General features: G+C 34.3%; 1 protein-coding gene across 1 annotated transcript in view; it reads right to left on the bottom strand.

Annotated features, from left to right (window-relative positions):
* Positions 1 to 681: 681 nt before the first annotated feature.
* LOC135970467 (protein eyes shut homolog) overlaps positions 682 to 17,227 on the bottom strand; it is a 29,955-nt gene continuing 13,409 nt past the window's right edge. The window contains exons 2-3 of the mRNA XM_065543109.2: positions 4,148 to 4,340; positions 682 to 3,018 (exon numbers count right to left, since the gene is read on the bottom strand). Coding sequence (XP_065399181.1) covers positions 1,217 to 3,018; positions 4,148 to 4,340 — 1,995 coding nt within the window. The 3' untranslated portion in view covers positions 682 to 1,216. The remainder of the gene's footprint in view (positions 3,019 to 4,147; positions 4,341 to 17,227) is intronic.

Below are 17,227 nucleotides of genomic sequence, written 5' to 3'. Positions count from 1 at the left end.
AGACCAAACTTAAGGTTTTATTTCCTAATAATTAAGAATTTGTGTTCTGACTATTTCCAAGAGTTGGCTATAGGATGTATTATTTGAGAGACATTTTAACTCTGCTACATTTACCAAGAACCTTATATGTGGGAAATGATGTATTAGGCATTGTATGTGAGTTATAACAGCTAAACCACAAGCTATCAGTCTGTAAAAGTACAAGGAGAATGCTACATTTAAATTTGTAATTAATTTTATCATGCATAAGAAATTTTGTAGACAAAATTATATCATATTAAACATACCAAATAGAATGACTTGTTCTTTCATGTTACTGAATTTTCAGCCATAAGTTACACACCCAACTCCTTTAAACATTGAGGTAATATATGAAACAAAAAAAAAAACACAACCATAGATACACAGACACAAAACACTAAAAGTTTATCATCGAAGGAAAATTAATTTCACTGCCACAAAGTAACACTTGAAAATTCCACAAGATAGAACTTCTTTAAATAATGAAAAATCTTCTATTTCTGATAAGCGCAATTTGATAGCATTACCTTACCAATTTGATAGCAATTACAAGGGGAGAAGAGATTAGTGCTTTCAAATGTGCTTTAAAGTAAGAACTGTTATCTAAGAAAACTGGCTTGTCATTAATATATCAAAGCTCTGAATTCAAATTCACAGATATTGTCTCTTTCATTTTTTGTATAGTGCTTTTGTTAAATAAAATACAGTACATTAACTTATATTCTGAATTATATAAAATGAAACATCAAAACTTTAAATTTAAAAATGATATACCATGCCATAGAGGACAGGAAATCTCCATCAAGTTCCAGTGATTTCATCTTTCCCATATAAAAAAATGCCACCACCGAAGATACCGTTATAAAGAGTATGTTACATTGTGTTCAACCTGACAAAGAAGCTATTTCAAGAAATGAGAATAATAAAAGTTATTTCTAAACTTTGAAAGATCTGTTGTAATGAATTGAACTAGTTCAGTTTCTGATTGCTTGCCAGCAGTATAGCTGGCTCCAACCTACTACTGTATTGATCTGGTAGCCTTTGTGGCAGTGCATAAAGAATAACCATCTGTGTCAGGTACAACAGCAGGTGCCTTCTCCATTGAACTGGCTGCTGCCCTGATTACAACGAGGCTGTTTAGAGCACCTGGTGACCATGACAGGCTCTTTCTTCTCTGTAGAAAAGAAACTCATTTCTAAAAGTTTACTGAACAGAAACTGAGAAACTCACCAGAAATCATCAGCTGTTGAGGTGCCACAATGGATTCCAGTGAAGACAAAGTAAGAGATCTAGTGAAGGGAAGATGCCAGCTTGCAGTGGGAAATTCTTGATATTGTACACTAGGCTGAAGTTCCCATTTGGACCATTCTGAATAAGTTTTGACTTCTTTATTAAGAGAGGTCATATAATCTATAAAATATGGCCAATCTGGAGTAATTACAGACATGGAGGAAGACGTCTGTATTGAAAGTGCTGGAGTTGCTGAAACTGTATAAAATGCAACATTGGTAGTGACTTCTGAAAAATCAGGCACTGAGCCTGTCAATGGTGGTAGATTATTTTTGAGGTCATTTGCAAGTGTAATTTCTGAATATGTCTTTAAAGTAACATCCGGATAACTTCGTAAGTTTAACTCCAAATCTAGAGAACTATCACTTGGGTGAAGTTTGAACGGTGTATGAGATCCTTTACTTTTTTCCATGTCCAATAAGCTGTCTTGATTTAGTACCTCAGTGGGGCCCGTAGTTATGCCATATTGTCTTATTTTCAATAGTTTTAAAATGTTTTCTGATACTGACAGTTCATCAGTAGTCAATTTTGAAGTCAAATCAGAATTCATCAAGTCTGAAGAGATAGTTTGTGAAGGGACAATGGATAAACAAGTCTTATGCAAACATAAATTAACATCCAAATTACTTGATAGGGTAATGGATTCTTCCAAGGATGAGGATAAAATTGTTCTTTTTGCACTCTTTTTAGAAGGAAATAAAGATGGCACTTCTGTGAATGCCACTGATGGTGTTATTTCAGTAGCAGAAGAAAATGAATGCCCAGAAGTGATAGTTTGAGCTCCCATTAGTGCATACCAGCTGGCTAATATCGCTGAGTTCATCCAGAATGTCTCATAAAAGTGGGACTGTTTGCTATGCAAAACTTGATCTGAGAATTCATGAGAGGATTTTATTTCAGTCATAGAACATGTTGCACATGTTTGGCTTAATTCTCTTAAAGAATCAGCAGCCTGTGATTTGATGTTTGTGAGTCTCTGGTTGCTTGAAGCTTCAGTAATAGCCTGATATTCACTGGGAATGAAGGCTTTTGTACCGAACCGGTGCAGAGCTGATGAGTGTAAGATGGTTACCTGTTTAGATATAATTATCTTAGCAGGAAAAATGGGAGACATCGAGGAGCTGAGCGATCTCCAGTGCTCTCTTCTTGAAATTAAAGAAACAGCTGAATATTCTTCGATATCCTCTTGAGCCCCCCTAGAGACAACTGGAGTTGCACTTATGGAGGCAGCTGTAAGCAGGAATCCACGGGAGAGTAATGAGTGTCTGTTTAACTCAATATCAGCCCCTGGAATGCTTCTAATTACTGAAGTCGTTGGGGTAGCAGATGAAGCAACAGTCTGATAGTTCTCAAATAATAAAGATTGTGTAGGAAAAATAAAATCTGACATTAAGGAAGACATGATAAATGAGGTCCTTGCTCTCCTATCAGGAAAAAAGAAACCTAGTGTGGCTGCTGAAGTTCGAATAGGCATATGCGATACCGATGTTTTGTCCTGGACAATTTGTGCTGGGTCATGAATACCAAAATTCAGGAATGGAGAAGAGGAAACATCTGTGGAAGAAAGAAGGCTGTGTTTTGCTGAAAGCTCTCTAGTGACAATCAGTTCTTCGAGTAAGTAGCTTTCCAAGGGTGTGCTAATTCTTAACGTTGCCAAACCAGTGGTTGGGAGAATGTCATGCTTGACAATGCCTGTCTGTTTTGGACCTACAAAAAGGAAAAAGTCAAAAAGATTAGAAAAATGAATTAGAAATGAACCACTTTGGCACTGGGATAAATCTCAGGCAAATTGCACTGCCACCTTACATCCATTATATGCAGACAAATATGGTTCTGTAAATCATATTTCTACAAAAAGTATATGAGGAGGTTTAATGATTTCACAAACTGCATAAATACAAAGAGTCCTATTATTTACACTCCATGGTAGGGTTAAAATCAGGATAAATGGCATTACACAGAATTGACATATTCCCAACTAAATGACTCCTTTGAATTAGAAAACATGAAAAATTACAACTCCTTTGCATTGACACAACCAATGAATGTTTGACCTATCGGGTTAGAAATGTTAGAAATATTGTTTTACTTCTTCAATAGGCAAAATGTTCTGTTTATATTGGATAACACTATATTTCAATTTAAATTTTTGAAAGAATAGAAATTACATAGATGAAAAATAGACAAGGTACATTTCTACTTAGAATATCCAATAGTCTTCAAAATTATTTTTTCTTAAAGAATTCCTTGCTAAGAACTACAATTCTTACTCTGATTATCCGAAGTGGCATTGACTACATGAAGAGTAAATTTGGAATTTAATATACAATGTACTGTTTATAATATGACATCACTTGATTTAGAAAGTTAAATAATTGGACATGTAAAAAACAGCCTCAAGTTGTTAAAATAATTCACAATAGGAAAATAAACACAAATCTTTTATCTGAGTGTTAATCAAATAATTTAATAGGAATATAAATTTACATTAATGACTCAGAGACTATGAAGTAAAGACACACTGAAGCAAGTAGCACAATGCCCTTTTAAAACAAAATGTGCTGGGATTGAGGTCCAGTTGTCTATTAAAATTTACACAGTGGACAGTGGAATAAAAACTGTTAATTTACATTTTTTTTTTACTGATCCAGAAATAGTATTAGCAAACAACATTGCTTAAAACAAAACTTAAAACAGGACACATAACCAATAATGCTCAATTTTCACCCCTAAAAATCATGTATCTCAGAAAAAAAGATTTTAATAATTCAGAAAATATGCTTTTAATACACAACTTTTTCAAACTCAAACTTCTTAATATCTTACTTCTACTTACCTTGATCAACTGGATAAGTATCCATTATGGTTGGTATTCTAGTAGCCTTTATAGATGGAAAGCTACTGACCAAAGTCTCAGAAGGGGGAACTGTATGTGTCTGTGTGGAAATGGGATCTGTTCTTTGAAAGCTGGGAGTTAAACAGGTAATTCTCCTTATTTCATCACCACAAAGAAGCCCAATGGAGCAGGTCTGAAAATGACAATTACAGTAATTAAATTAAGTTCAGTTTCTTTGTTCCTGAGAGAAATTTTAAAGTTTGTTTTGGAATCCATTTGCATTTTCATAGTCATATTGGATAGCTCAAATAAAATATTTTACTTGAAAATTAAATCTCTATAGTAAATTTTACCCATATTTCAAAATGGACTCAATCCTTTCAATTAGAGATATGCACAGTTGAATGCCCAAATTTATTCTTAATTCCTTCAATTTTAAGTCAAAATACTATTTTTATATTTGTTTTGAGAGTATAGTTTTTCAATGAGGAATTTGTATTGTATGGTAATTAATGTGGATATATAAAAAAAGTCACATTACAAATTATAAAACTTTTTTGCTCTAAAAGTAAAATTTAGTTGGAAACTAATGCAAAATGCAGTATCTGCAACAGAAAATTTGAAAATATATTCTTGTGATTTGCAAATTATTTTAGTTTGTATTGGCTTGCATTAGGAATGATCTTTATTTGTTTTAGTTTGACATGAAAAGGCTGTTTCTACCATATCCTATAAAATAGCTTTCACATGAAGAAACTGTTAATGAAAATTGTGATGCTGTATAAATAAGTACAAATGGACCAGAGAGACACTTTTATAAATGTAGAGTTAAAAACTAGTTATACTATGTGAATCATTTTTATTTGTAAGAAAATAATATTTCAAAATTATTTTAAAATACTAATACATGTCTATTTCCTAACACTAAAGACATGCCTAATAGGCATCCCTGCTTTAGTGTTCTAATATTTGTTAAAGATTACATTTCATTTTTCAGAACACTTAATTCTTGTTTCAGATGTAGGTGGTGGTTGTTTCACAGTTCCATATTCTGTAGTCACTTTGAACTCACACCAAGAAGTTTGTATAAATAAATGTCAGATGATTCCTGATGTTAGATAACTGCTTCTCTCAACAAAGAAAAGCCCAGACCAGATGGCTTTACTGCTGAAATTGATCATACTTTTAGAAAAGAACTAACACCAACTCTTCTCAAGCTTTACAAAACACTGAAGAGAAGGAAATTCTTCCTTACTCATTCTATGAGACCAGCATTACCCTGACACCAAAACTAGATAAGAACATAAAAAAAAAAAAAAAAAAAAATCCACAGGCAACTATTATTGACGAACCTAGATGCAAAAGTTCTCCCCAAAACACTAGCGAACTGAACACAACACATCAAGAAGATAATACACTATGATCAAGTGGGATTTATCCCAGGTATGCAAGGATGTTTCAACATATGTAAATCATTAAATGTGATATATCAACCAACAATATCAAGGACAAAATCTATATAAATATCTCAATATATGCAGAAACTAATTTGATACAATTGAACATCACTTCATCATAAAATCCCTCAACAAATTTGTCATAAAAAATACCTTAACATAATGAAGGCCACAAATGACAAACCTACACCTGAAATCATACTTAATGGGCAAAAGCTGAAACCCTTTCCTCCAAGAACTGTAAAAAGACAGGATGCCCACTTTCAACATTGTTATTCACCATTGTCCTGGAAGTGCCAACAAGAGCAATTAGGAATGAGAGAGAAATAAAGGGCATTCAAATTAGAAAAGAGGAAATCAAATTGACCCTCTTTGCCGAAGACATAATCTTATATATAGAAAAACCTAAAGACTCTACCACAAAATCTCTTAGAGCTGATGAACAAATTCAGTGAAATTGTAGAATAAAAAAATTAACATACAAAATTTAGCATTGTTTCCATACACCAAAATTTAGCATTGTTTCCATACACCAATAATGAACTATCTGAAAAAGAAATTAAAAATGCAATCCCAGTCACAATAGCCACACAAAAGAAATACATAGGAATAAATTTAACCAAAGAGGTGAAAAATCTCTTCAAGGAAAACTACAAAACACTGATGAAAGACATTGAGGAGGACACAAACGAAGGGAAAGACATCCCATGCTCATGGAGCAGAAGAATTAATACTGTTTAAATGACTGTATTAAACCATTCTGCATTGTTATAAAGCAATACTTGAGACTGGGTAATTCATAAATAAAAGAGGTTTAATTGGCTCTTAGTTCTGCAGGCTTTAGAGGAAGCATGGCGCTGGCATCTGCTTGGCTTCTAAGGAAGCCACAGAAAGTTTACAGTCATAACAGAAGATGAAGAGGGAGTAGGCACATCACATGACAAAAGCAGGAGCAACAAAGAGGGAGAGGAAGAGAGATAGAGAGCCAGGGAGGGGACTGGTAGGAGACACACTTTAAAATAACCAGATCTTACAGGAACTCACCAACTATTGTGACAACAGCAGAAACTGATGAGGGATCCGCCCCCATGACCCAAACTCCTCCCCTCAGGCCATACCTCCAGCACTGGGATTGCAATTTAACATGGGATTTGGGCGAGGTCAAATATTCAAACTATATGAATGACCATGCCACTCAAAGCAAACTACAGATTCAAAGAAATCTCTATCAAAATACCAATGATATTTTTCAGAGAGATAGGAAAAACAATTCTAAGTTTATATGGAATCACAAAAGATTCTAAATAGCCAAAGCAATCCTAAGCAAAAAGAACAAAGCTGAAAGCATCACACTCTCTGTCTTTAAATTATAAATATGAAGCTATAGTAACTTAAAACATCATGGTATTGCTATAAAAACAGACACATAGACCATTGAAACAGAATAGAGAAGAAAGAGACATATCCATATATTTACAGCTAGCTGATTTTTGACAGAGACACCAAACGTTAGAGAAAGAATGCTCTCTTCAATAAATAGCACAGGGAAAACTGGATATTCATATGAAGAAGAATAAAACTAGACTCCTATCTCTCACCATATAGAAAAATCAACTCAAAATTGATTAAAGACTTAAGCATAAGACCCCAAGCTATAAAACTACTAGAAGAAAACATAGGGTAAATACCTCAGGACATTGGTATAGGCAAAGATTTTTATCAGTATGATCTCAAAAGCAAAAGCAACAAAAACAAAAATAGACAAATGGAATTGAGTTAAACTAAGGATCTTCTGCATAGAAAAAGAAACAATTGACAGAGTGAACAGATAACCTGCAGAATGAGAGAAAATGTTTTCACACAATGCATTCAACAAGGAACTAATATTTATAATTTTACAAGGAACTCAAACAACTCAAAAACAATAAAAAATACAACCCTATCAAAAAAAGTGGACAAAGGGCATGAATAGGCATTTTTTTTCAAAAGAAGACATACAAATGGCCAAGAAACATATGAAAAGCTGCTCAATGTCACTAATCATCATAGAAAAGCCAATTAAAACCACAATGAGATATCATCATACATCAGTTAAATGGCTATCATTAAAAAGACAAAAAATAACAGATATTGGCAAGGATGTAGAGAAAAGGGAATCCTTATATGCTTTTGGTAGCAATGTAAGCTAGAACAACCTCTGTGGAAAACAGTATGGAGATTTCTCAAAGAACTAAAAAATAGAACTACCATTCAATTCAGCAGTCCCACTACTGGGTATATATCTAAAGGAAAATAAATCATTATATAAAAAAAGATACATATATTAATATGTTTATCACAGCACCATTCACAATAGCAAAGATGTGGAATCACCCTGTCAGTGAAGACTGGATCAAGAAAATTGTAGTATATATACACAATGGAATACTATTTAGCCATAAAAAGAATTAAGTCAGGTGTTTTCCAGCAATGGGGATGGAACTGGAGGTCATTTTCCAGTGTGAAACAACCCAGGCACAGAAAGACAAATACCCACATGTTCTCAGTTACAAGTGGGAGCTAAATAATGTGTACATATGGACATAGAGTGTAGAAAAATAAAAACTGGAGCCTTAAAAGGGTGGGGGAGGACAAGCGGGGGTGGATAATGAGAAATTACTTACGGGTACAATGTCTGTTATTGGAGTGATGGATATACTAAAATCCTAGATTTCATCACTATACCATATAGTCATGTAACAAAATTGCACTTGTAACCCTTAATTTGATACAATTTTTTAAAAGCTAAAAGAGAATATTAATGCTCCCAACACTCAAAAAAGATCTCTTCAATATTATGCGAATTACCGATTTTATCATTACACAATGTATACACGCATTGAAATATTACTATGTATTCCATAAATATGTACAATTATTATGTGGCAACTAAAACTAGAAGAAAAGAACAAAAGAATAAAGTTTCTGTGTATAAAAACCTAAACATTAAATGGAAAAATATCCACAGCAAACAAAAACACAAGAACGACAGGATCCATTAACCTAATGGATATAGAATGCATGTAAATTAAGAAAAAAGAGAAGGGGCTGGGCGTGGTGTTTCACTCCTGTAATCTCAGCACTTTGGGAGGCCGAGGCGGGCGGATCACGAGGTTAGGAGATGGAGACCATCCTGGCTAACACGGTGAAATCCCGTCTCTACTAAAAATACAAAAAATTAGCCAGGCGTGGTGGCGGGCGCCTGTAGTCTCAGCTACTTGGGAGGCTGAGGCAGGAGAATGGGGTGAACCTGGGAGGCGGAGCTTGTAGTGAGCCGAGATCACATCACTGCACTCCAGTTTGGGCAACAGAGCGAAACTCTGTCTCAAAAAAAAAAAAAAAAAAGAAAAAGAAAAGAGAATCTAGAAATGATAAGAATCTAGAAATGATAAAAGAAAAAGCAAGAAAAATAATGGAATCTGATTCCACACCTTAAAGACCCAGTGATTTTTTCTTTTCTCTACTCTAAGGTAAGCAACAAGCCCTGGAAAGGCTTCACAGACTAAAGAAAATGTGTATAAAACTAGGTAGAGATCAGAATGCCAACATACCAGCTTACAATGAAAATATTGCTGTTATATAGCTAATAAATACTTTCATGGCCCTGGTCAGCAGTTTTCTCCCAAATCACAATCAGAAGCCATTATCAATTACCTTGAAAAATTACCATCACAGAATTAGGGAATTATCAAACCCTCTCTCTCTCTGTCAGCATAGCTATACAAGAACAGGTTTTCTTGATGAGCATTATATCAGAACATGTAGAAGTAGGTGATTCAAACATTTAATCCCGTAAGATATTACCATAAGAATGATCTCATTAACAGGTCTGAAATATTTGTTCATTGGTTAAAGCTGTCTATCCTTATTCCTGTTAACATTGGTATTGCCAACATTTATCTTTACGATTCTGATATGCTAATAATGTGGACTACTAAATCATTAGATATATTACCACATTCATTATTCCAGGTTAAACTTAAGTTCAGCAGAAAGGAAGCCATACTTTCTCTTTCCTATATTGCATGCCTAGGCTCACATCTATTATGTTCTGTTCTTGGAGTTTAACTCCCAAAGGCAAATTTATTTTCTCAATTTTGAAGTTAATTGCAAATATCTGTTTATGTTCTCCAAGAACTAGCAATGTGGTTAATTTTATTAAATGTTCCTCCAAGTAGATCATAACTATGTGACCTTTCTCTCCTCTCTATTGATTATATTAATACATTCATTGGTCATGTTAATACAAATTTTGAATATGTATATAGATACACTCACTCACACACACACCCCAAAGCATGTCAATACAATTTATCCTAGAGAAATTTCTATATCTTCCTTAGTTAAATCCCAAACTGTGTGGCAAAGTTTAGTACAGGTTCACTAAAGTTATTTCCTCCTACTTTTGGATTATATGTCTCAGTCATTTTTTGTGACCAAGTGACTTAGTTCTAATCAATGAAATGTGAATGATCATTATGTGTGCCACTTTTAGATCGATCCATAAAAGTCTGCTATGTATGAACCTCCAACCTCTTCACCCTGGTGACTTACGAAGACACATGATAAAGATGATGAAGCCACAAGAAGGAAACAGCCTTGGTCCCTAAATCTCTATCTGAAGGACAGTAGCTGAAATTGGACACTCATTTGAACTTGATTTGAATGAAAACATATTCCTATTATATTAATCTAGTGAATTTTGGAGGTTATTTTTATAGCAGCTGTCATTGCCCTAACACACACACAAAACTTTGCCTCACCTGATATTTCTGATAATATTATTTAATACCAACAAGGAAATAAAACCAAAAGAAAACATCTCAAAAAGGGTTGGGCATTTCTTTTTCTCAATTGCTTGATTTCACAGGGCAAATACAGGAATTTCAAATATTTAGCTTTGCTTTAACTCAGTAAACATTTAACTTGCATATTTTTCAACTTCATGCTTACTATAATTTATTTTACCAATCTATCTCTCTTTTCCTCATTTATTTATCTGCAAAACAAGTATTTAGTGCCTATTACAAATAGCATAATGAGTCACTGATATGTATTAAAACCCTAATAGGTACCAAAATGATACAGTAATTTCTACGAAACACAATGACTTAAAAAAACTCTTTTCTTTATGAATCTATATTTGAGAAAGAACATGCAAATAAGATTTTCTGAATTAGAGCTTTATGAGAATATGGTCATCTGTTTTCACATGGATATTGTATAGCCCTCTATGTCTTCACTCAACAAGCGTTTATTGATCAGTATCTAAGTGCCAGTGACTGTTGTAATTGTTAGAAATGAATTGGTCAACAAGATAGGCAAAGTTTCTCCATTATATACTTTGTATTTTAGGAAATAAATTTGAATTAATTAATTAATATCAATTAGTGATAAGTAATTTTAAGACAAAATATCCCAAAACACATAATAAGAAAAAACAGCAAGGACTGTTTTGGAGGCAGTGGCCAGGGAAGTCCTCTCTGAACAGTGATATAAATTAACGTGAGTATTTTAGGAAAGAGTATTGAAGGTGAAAAGAACGGCAGTGCAAAGGCCTGCGGGCAGGAAAATGCTTAGTATGTTTACGTAAAAGCAAGATGGACAGTTAAAGAGAATAAGGGAAGGCCATGTAGGTAGAAGTGAGGTCACAGAGGTGACTAGAAACCAGATAATGTGGTTTCTTGTTTGTTGTTGAATTTGGAATTGATTCTGAGAATTATGGGAAGCCATTGGAATATTTGAAATAAGAAAGTTCTGATCTTATTGATATCATAAAAAGGTTACTTTAGATAATAGACCCTCAATGGAGTTTGGGTTGGGGGGAAGAATAGAAGCTAAAGTATATTTGGGAAGCAGGCAATGGTCTAGGAAAGGGAAATGATTTGACTGACCTGGAGTGGAAATGGTGAATATAGTGAGTAAAGTTTGTATTCAGGATATATGTGGAAGGCAGAGCCTGTAATATATATGCTGATAGACTAGATGCATGGGGTGAAAACAAAAGAAGTTTAGTGAATGATTTGTAAATTTGTATTCCTATCAATAAAATAGAAATAAAAATTAAATAAGGCAAGCAAATTTACTAAATTAAAGAAGACCATTTACAGATTGGAGGATAGATCACAATTTCTGTTTAAGTATATTAAATTTGAGAAGCTTATTGGCACTAGATATGTAACAAGTTAAAGATATGAGTCTCTCGAGAATTATTCTTAAATAGTTCCAATAAAATAAAAAAGTATGGTTTAATGAAAAGCAGTGTTACCTGTAGTCCTGTCTAATTTTCTGATAATAGAGCTAGAAAATGGCACAGCCAAGATTTTCACCCAAGAAGTGAGACTCCAGAACCCACACTTCAAACCACTATACTATATTTTTGATACATGAAGCATCATCAAGATTTGTTATCAACAGTTCTATGCTAAAGTCGATTATTTTAGGTAATAAAACTAAAACAATCTTCTACTCTGACAGTCTAGTTAACAAACATCACTGTCAATTAAATTTAATCATCACAAACTGTGTTTTAAGATCTGCACAAAACAGTTTCTATTATCTCAATGACTTTACAATCTTTTTTTTATTATTATTATACTTTAAGTTCTAGGGTACATGTGCACAACGTGCAGGTTTGTTACATATGTATACATGTGCTATGTTGGTGTGCTGCACCTATTAACTCGTCATTTACATTAGGTATATCTCCTAATGCTATCCTTCCCCCTCCCCCCTCCCCACAATAGGCCCCAGTGTGTGATGATCCCCTTCCTGTGTCCAAGTGATCTCATTGTTCAGTTCCCACCTATGAGTGAGAACATGCAGTGTTTGGTTTTCTGTTCTTGTGATAGTTTGCTGAGAATGATGGTTTCCAGCTACATCCGTGTTCCTACAAAGGACACGAACTCAACCTTTTTGATGGCTGCATAGTATTCCATGGTGTATATGTGCCACATTTTCTTAATCCAGTCTGTCACTGATGGACATTTGGGTTGCTTCCAAGTCTTTGCTATTGTGAATAGTGCTGCAATAAACATACATGTGCATGTGTCTTTATAGCAGCATGATTTGGAATCCTTTGGGTATATCCCTAGTAATGGGATGGTTGGGTCAAATGGTATTTCTAGTTCTAGATCCTTCAGGAATCGCCACACTGTTTTCCACAATGGCTGAACTAGTTTACAGTGCCACCAACAGTGTAAAAGTGTTCCTATTTCTCCACATCCTCTCCAGCACCTGTTGTTTCTTGATTTTTAATGATTGCCATTCTAACTGGTGTGAGATGGTATCTCATTGTGGTTTTGATTTGCATTTCTCTGATGGTGAGAGATGATGAGCATTTTTTCATGTGTTTGTTGGCTGTATGAATGTCTTCTTTTGAGAATTGTCTATTCATATCCTTTGCCCACTTTTTGATGGGGTTGTTTTTTTCTTGTATATTTGATTGAGTTCTTTATAGCTTCTGGATATTAGCCCTTTGTCAGATGAGTAATCCAGTGGACTATTAGTATATTTCACTCTATTTACAGTAACATTTGAAGATAAAATGTTGTGGTTTATTCTTATTTTCTACCTGAAATAAGGAGTACATAATACAGAAAATAATCCAGCATACTTCACATGACTTGTTCTTCTTCCCTTTGTCTTTCCAGCCATGAAATGGAGTGGTTTCATGCCACTGCAGACCTCTGTTTACCTCATTAACTTCTGGTTATTGTCAGCTCTCTTTTTTTCACCTGTATATCCAATTATCTCTATTATTTGTTACAAATGGTTTCTGTTTTCCTCATTAAGATATTAACAGATTCAGTATTCTATAAAAGATACATGACATATTTCTCTATGTGGTCATCTAACTTGATTGGGAGACAAAAGGCAAAGTAGGTGGCAACCAGAAAGTGAGAATAATATTCTGAAGATATCATTTACCCATAATAATAAAAAACTCCAGTAATAATCAAATATCAAATGTTTTCTCAAAAACAGGTAATATTGAGATATCTTTGTGCTATATTACTGGGCTAGATAAATATTTTTGTTTCTAGGTTTTTAAAAAGATTTTTGCATACAAAATCAGTATGTAGGTTCATGGTAATATTTATAGTTTTTAATGACATTCCTGTTGTTGTGCCAAATTGATTTATATGTCTTTTCCAGCATACTACCAGTGCCCCTAGGCAGGAGGCTATGTTACATTTTCCACTGAATGGCCGGGGTTAATATGATGACTGGCACATACTGATGTACTTGATGGTCAGTAAACATTTATTGGAAAAAACTAAGAGAAACATATTGAAAACACGTATTTATCTAAGTATATACATATTTTTCTTTTTCCCTTTCATCGATAAATGTATTGAAAGGAATATTCATTAAATCATCTAAACTTTTCATTCTTTCCTCAAACCATTCTAATCTAGCTTTCATGTCTTCTTGCCAATAGGACTGTTCTAGTGAAATTCCAGAAATCCTATTGTGCTGTGAAATACAAAGCACAGTTTTTGATCTTCATCTTATTCAAATCATCAACAATATTCAATATACTTAACTACCACCTTCTAACAAATTTGATTTCTCCGTAACCTTCTACCTCTTTCTCCTATTCATTACCAATCTCCTCTATTGGCTCCTTTTCTTTGTGGCCTCTAGGTTGGAATTTATCATAGCTTTGTATTCACCTTTTTTCTTTCTCCATTCTCCCCAGAAGCATAGTCATACATTCAAAAAGACTATAAAGATATCATATATTGATAAGTCCCAAAATTATATCTCTACTTCACAATTCTCTGAAATGCATTCTTATATAACCACCTGCTAATTTAGAATCATTATTTAAATATCTCATGGGTACCTTAAACATAACGTGTACAGTATTGAACTGCTGGGTCAGTCCCTCCATTCTAACATGTTTCTTCAACCACCTGTCCCATCACAGGAAATTTATTATCATCACTCTATTGCTGAAGTCCTCCCGATTTTTCATTCTCTTCTATCTCACACATCCACTCAATACAATGTCTTGCTAATTTTTCTTTCATAACACACTTCAAATCCAGCCTTTTCTCTGATTTTGCTCTGCCACAAATATCAATCCATTATTATCTTTTACATAATAATTGTTAGAGCCTAGCTGGTTTCTTCACTCCCACTTTTAACCTCCTTCTAGATCTTTCTTTATGGAAGAATAGGGATATTTTAAGAACCTGAATAAGATTACATCATTTCCCTTTTGAAAAAACTTGTTAGTATATATGTCAATTGCATTTGAATAAAATTCAAACTAATTGCTATTTTTCTGACTCTCGACCTAATCTGACCCTGTTTACTTCTGCAAGCACTTCTGTGCCTTTGCCCCCACCATACTTACCGTGCTCAACTTCCATTATCCATTCTTTTCTGTCCCATACAGGACAAGATCTTTTCCTCCCCCATGACCCTTGTTTATGCTGATACATATGACAACACATCCATACCCTCACTCTTGCTTTGGATTATTTCTTTTTATCCCGCGGGTTATAACTTCAAGGTCCCTTCCTTAGAGAAAACTTTTCTACTATCTACATTATTTTTCTATCACAATAACTTTTTCTTTTTCTCCTGACTACTAAATACAGTTTGAATTATATTTTCTTTTTCTTTTTTTTCTTTTGTCATAATTTATTCTTTTTTTATTATACTTTAAGTTCTAGGGTATATGTGCATGATGTACAGGTTTGTTACATATGTATACATGTGCCATGTTGGTGTGCTGCACCCATTAACTCGTCATTTACATTAGGTGTATCTCCTAAGACTATCCCTCTCCCTTACCCCCTCCCCACAATAGGACCTGGTTGTGATGTTCCCCTTCCTGTGTCCAAGTGATCTCATTGTTCAATTCCCACCTATGAGTAAGAACATGCGGTGTTTGGTTTTCTGTTCTTGCGATAGTTTACTGAGAATGATGGTTTCCAGCCGCATCCATGGATGCATGGATATTTTATTTTTCTATTGCCTTGATTTATATGTAATTCCTGGTATACTGTAAATGTCACTAGGTAGAAATTTATCTGCATTCCATTCTGCATTGTATTCAGCACACTATTTGTATGCTGCTAACCAATTAGTGTTTGTTGAATGTATATAAAATTAAATTTACAAAATTGCCTCTGTACATTAGGTTAAAGAGTTGAGCAAGTAAAATGTAAGTATTTTTACCCATAACTTGTTTAATTAAAATTTGAAACACAGGATAGCCCTTTAGATGCCTTTATATTACAAGAAAAACAACCATCCAAATATGGCAGTTCAACAAGTACCAGTCTTGAATCACAAGAGTCATCAACCTTACTCTGAGTGATAAGGGCCCATATCATGTGAATAGTCTGCCTTGAAACCAAAGATGACAGATGAAATGGAAGTGCAATTAATACGATTAAACTCTTTCTCTGTGTCCTCTACAGTTAAGAAACATTTTCCCCCTTTCCCAAGGTCTATCATTAACAAATGCTTAATGTTGCCGAACAGGAGCTCAAAAGAATTGGTAAATTATTTGAAAATTTAGCAATTGGAAAACTAAGTAAGCTCAAAGCCATTTATCACCATCCCATTTAAACATGCATCAAGAAACATTTTCCACCTTATTCCAAGATTTTTCATTAAGAAATGGAGAGGATGTGGAGAAATAGGAACACTTTTACACTGTTGGTGCCACTGTAAACTAGTTCAACCATTGTGGAAAACAGTGTAGCGATTCCTCAAGGATCTAGAACTAGAAATACTATTTGACCCAGCCATCCCATTTCTGGGCATATACCCAAAGGATTATAAATCATGCTGCTATAAAGACACATGCACACGTATGTTTATTGCAGCACTATTCACAATAGCAAAGACTTGGAAGCAACCCAAATGTCCATCAGTGACAGACTGGATTAAGAAAATGTGGCACATATACACCATGAAATACTTTGCAGCCACAAAAAAGGTTGAGTTCGTGTTCTTTGTAGGGACATGGATGCAGCTGGAAACCATCGTTCTCAGGAAACTATCACAAGAACAGAAAACCAAACACCGCATGTTCTCACTCATAGGTGAGAATTGAACAATATCACTTGGACACAGGAAGGGGATCATCACACACTGGGGCCTATTGTGGGGAGGGGGAAGGAGGAGGGATAGCATTAAGAGCTATATCTAATGTAAATGACGAGTTAATGGGTGCAGCACACCAACATGGCACATGTTTACATATGTAACAAACCTGCACGCTGTGCACATGTACCCTAGAACTTAAAGTATAATTTAAAAAAGAAATTTAAAAAAAAAATGTTTAATGCTGCCAAACATGAACTCAAAATAAATGGTAAATTATTTGAAAATTTAGCAATTGGAAAACTAAGTAATCTCAAAGCCATTTACAACCATCCCACTTAAACATGTGTCAGGTAGCTCCTAGGCTTTAGGGACTAATAAAAACAGATCCCTGGGTGAGTTTTTCTGGTTGCTTAGCAAGTCACTAGAGGAAAAATGTAAGCTGGTAGAAGAATAGGTTCAATTGCCTCTTGTATTGAGGGGACTTCCTGATGAGTTATACCAGGCTAGG

Source organism: Macaca fascicularis, chromosome 4, assembly GCF_037993035.2.
Source record: "Macaca fascicularis isolate 582-1 chromosome 4, T2T-MFA8v1.1".
Taxonomy (NCBI): domain Eukaryota; kingdom Metazoa; phylum Chordata; class Mammalia; order Primates; family Cercopithecidae; genus Macaca; species Macaca fascicularis.
The sequence above is the reverse complement of the archived record's forward strand: the minus strand, read 5'-3'. Positions and strand labels throughout refer to the sequence as shown.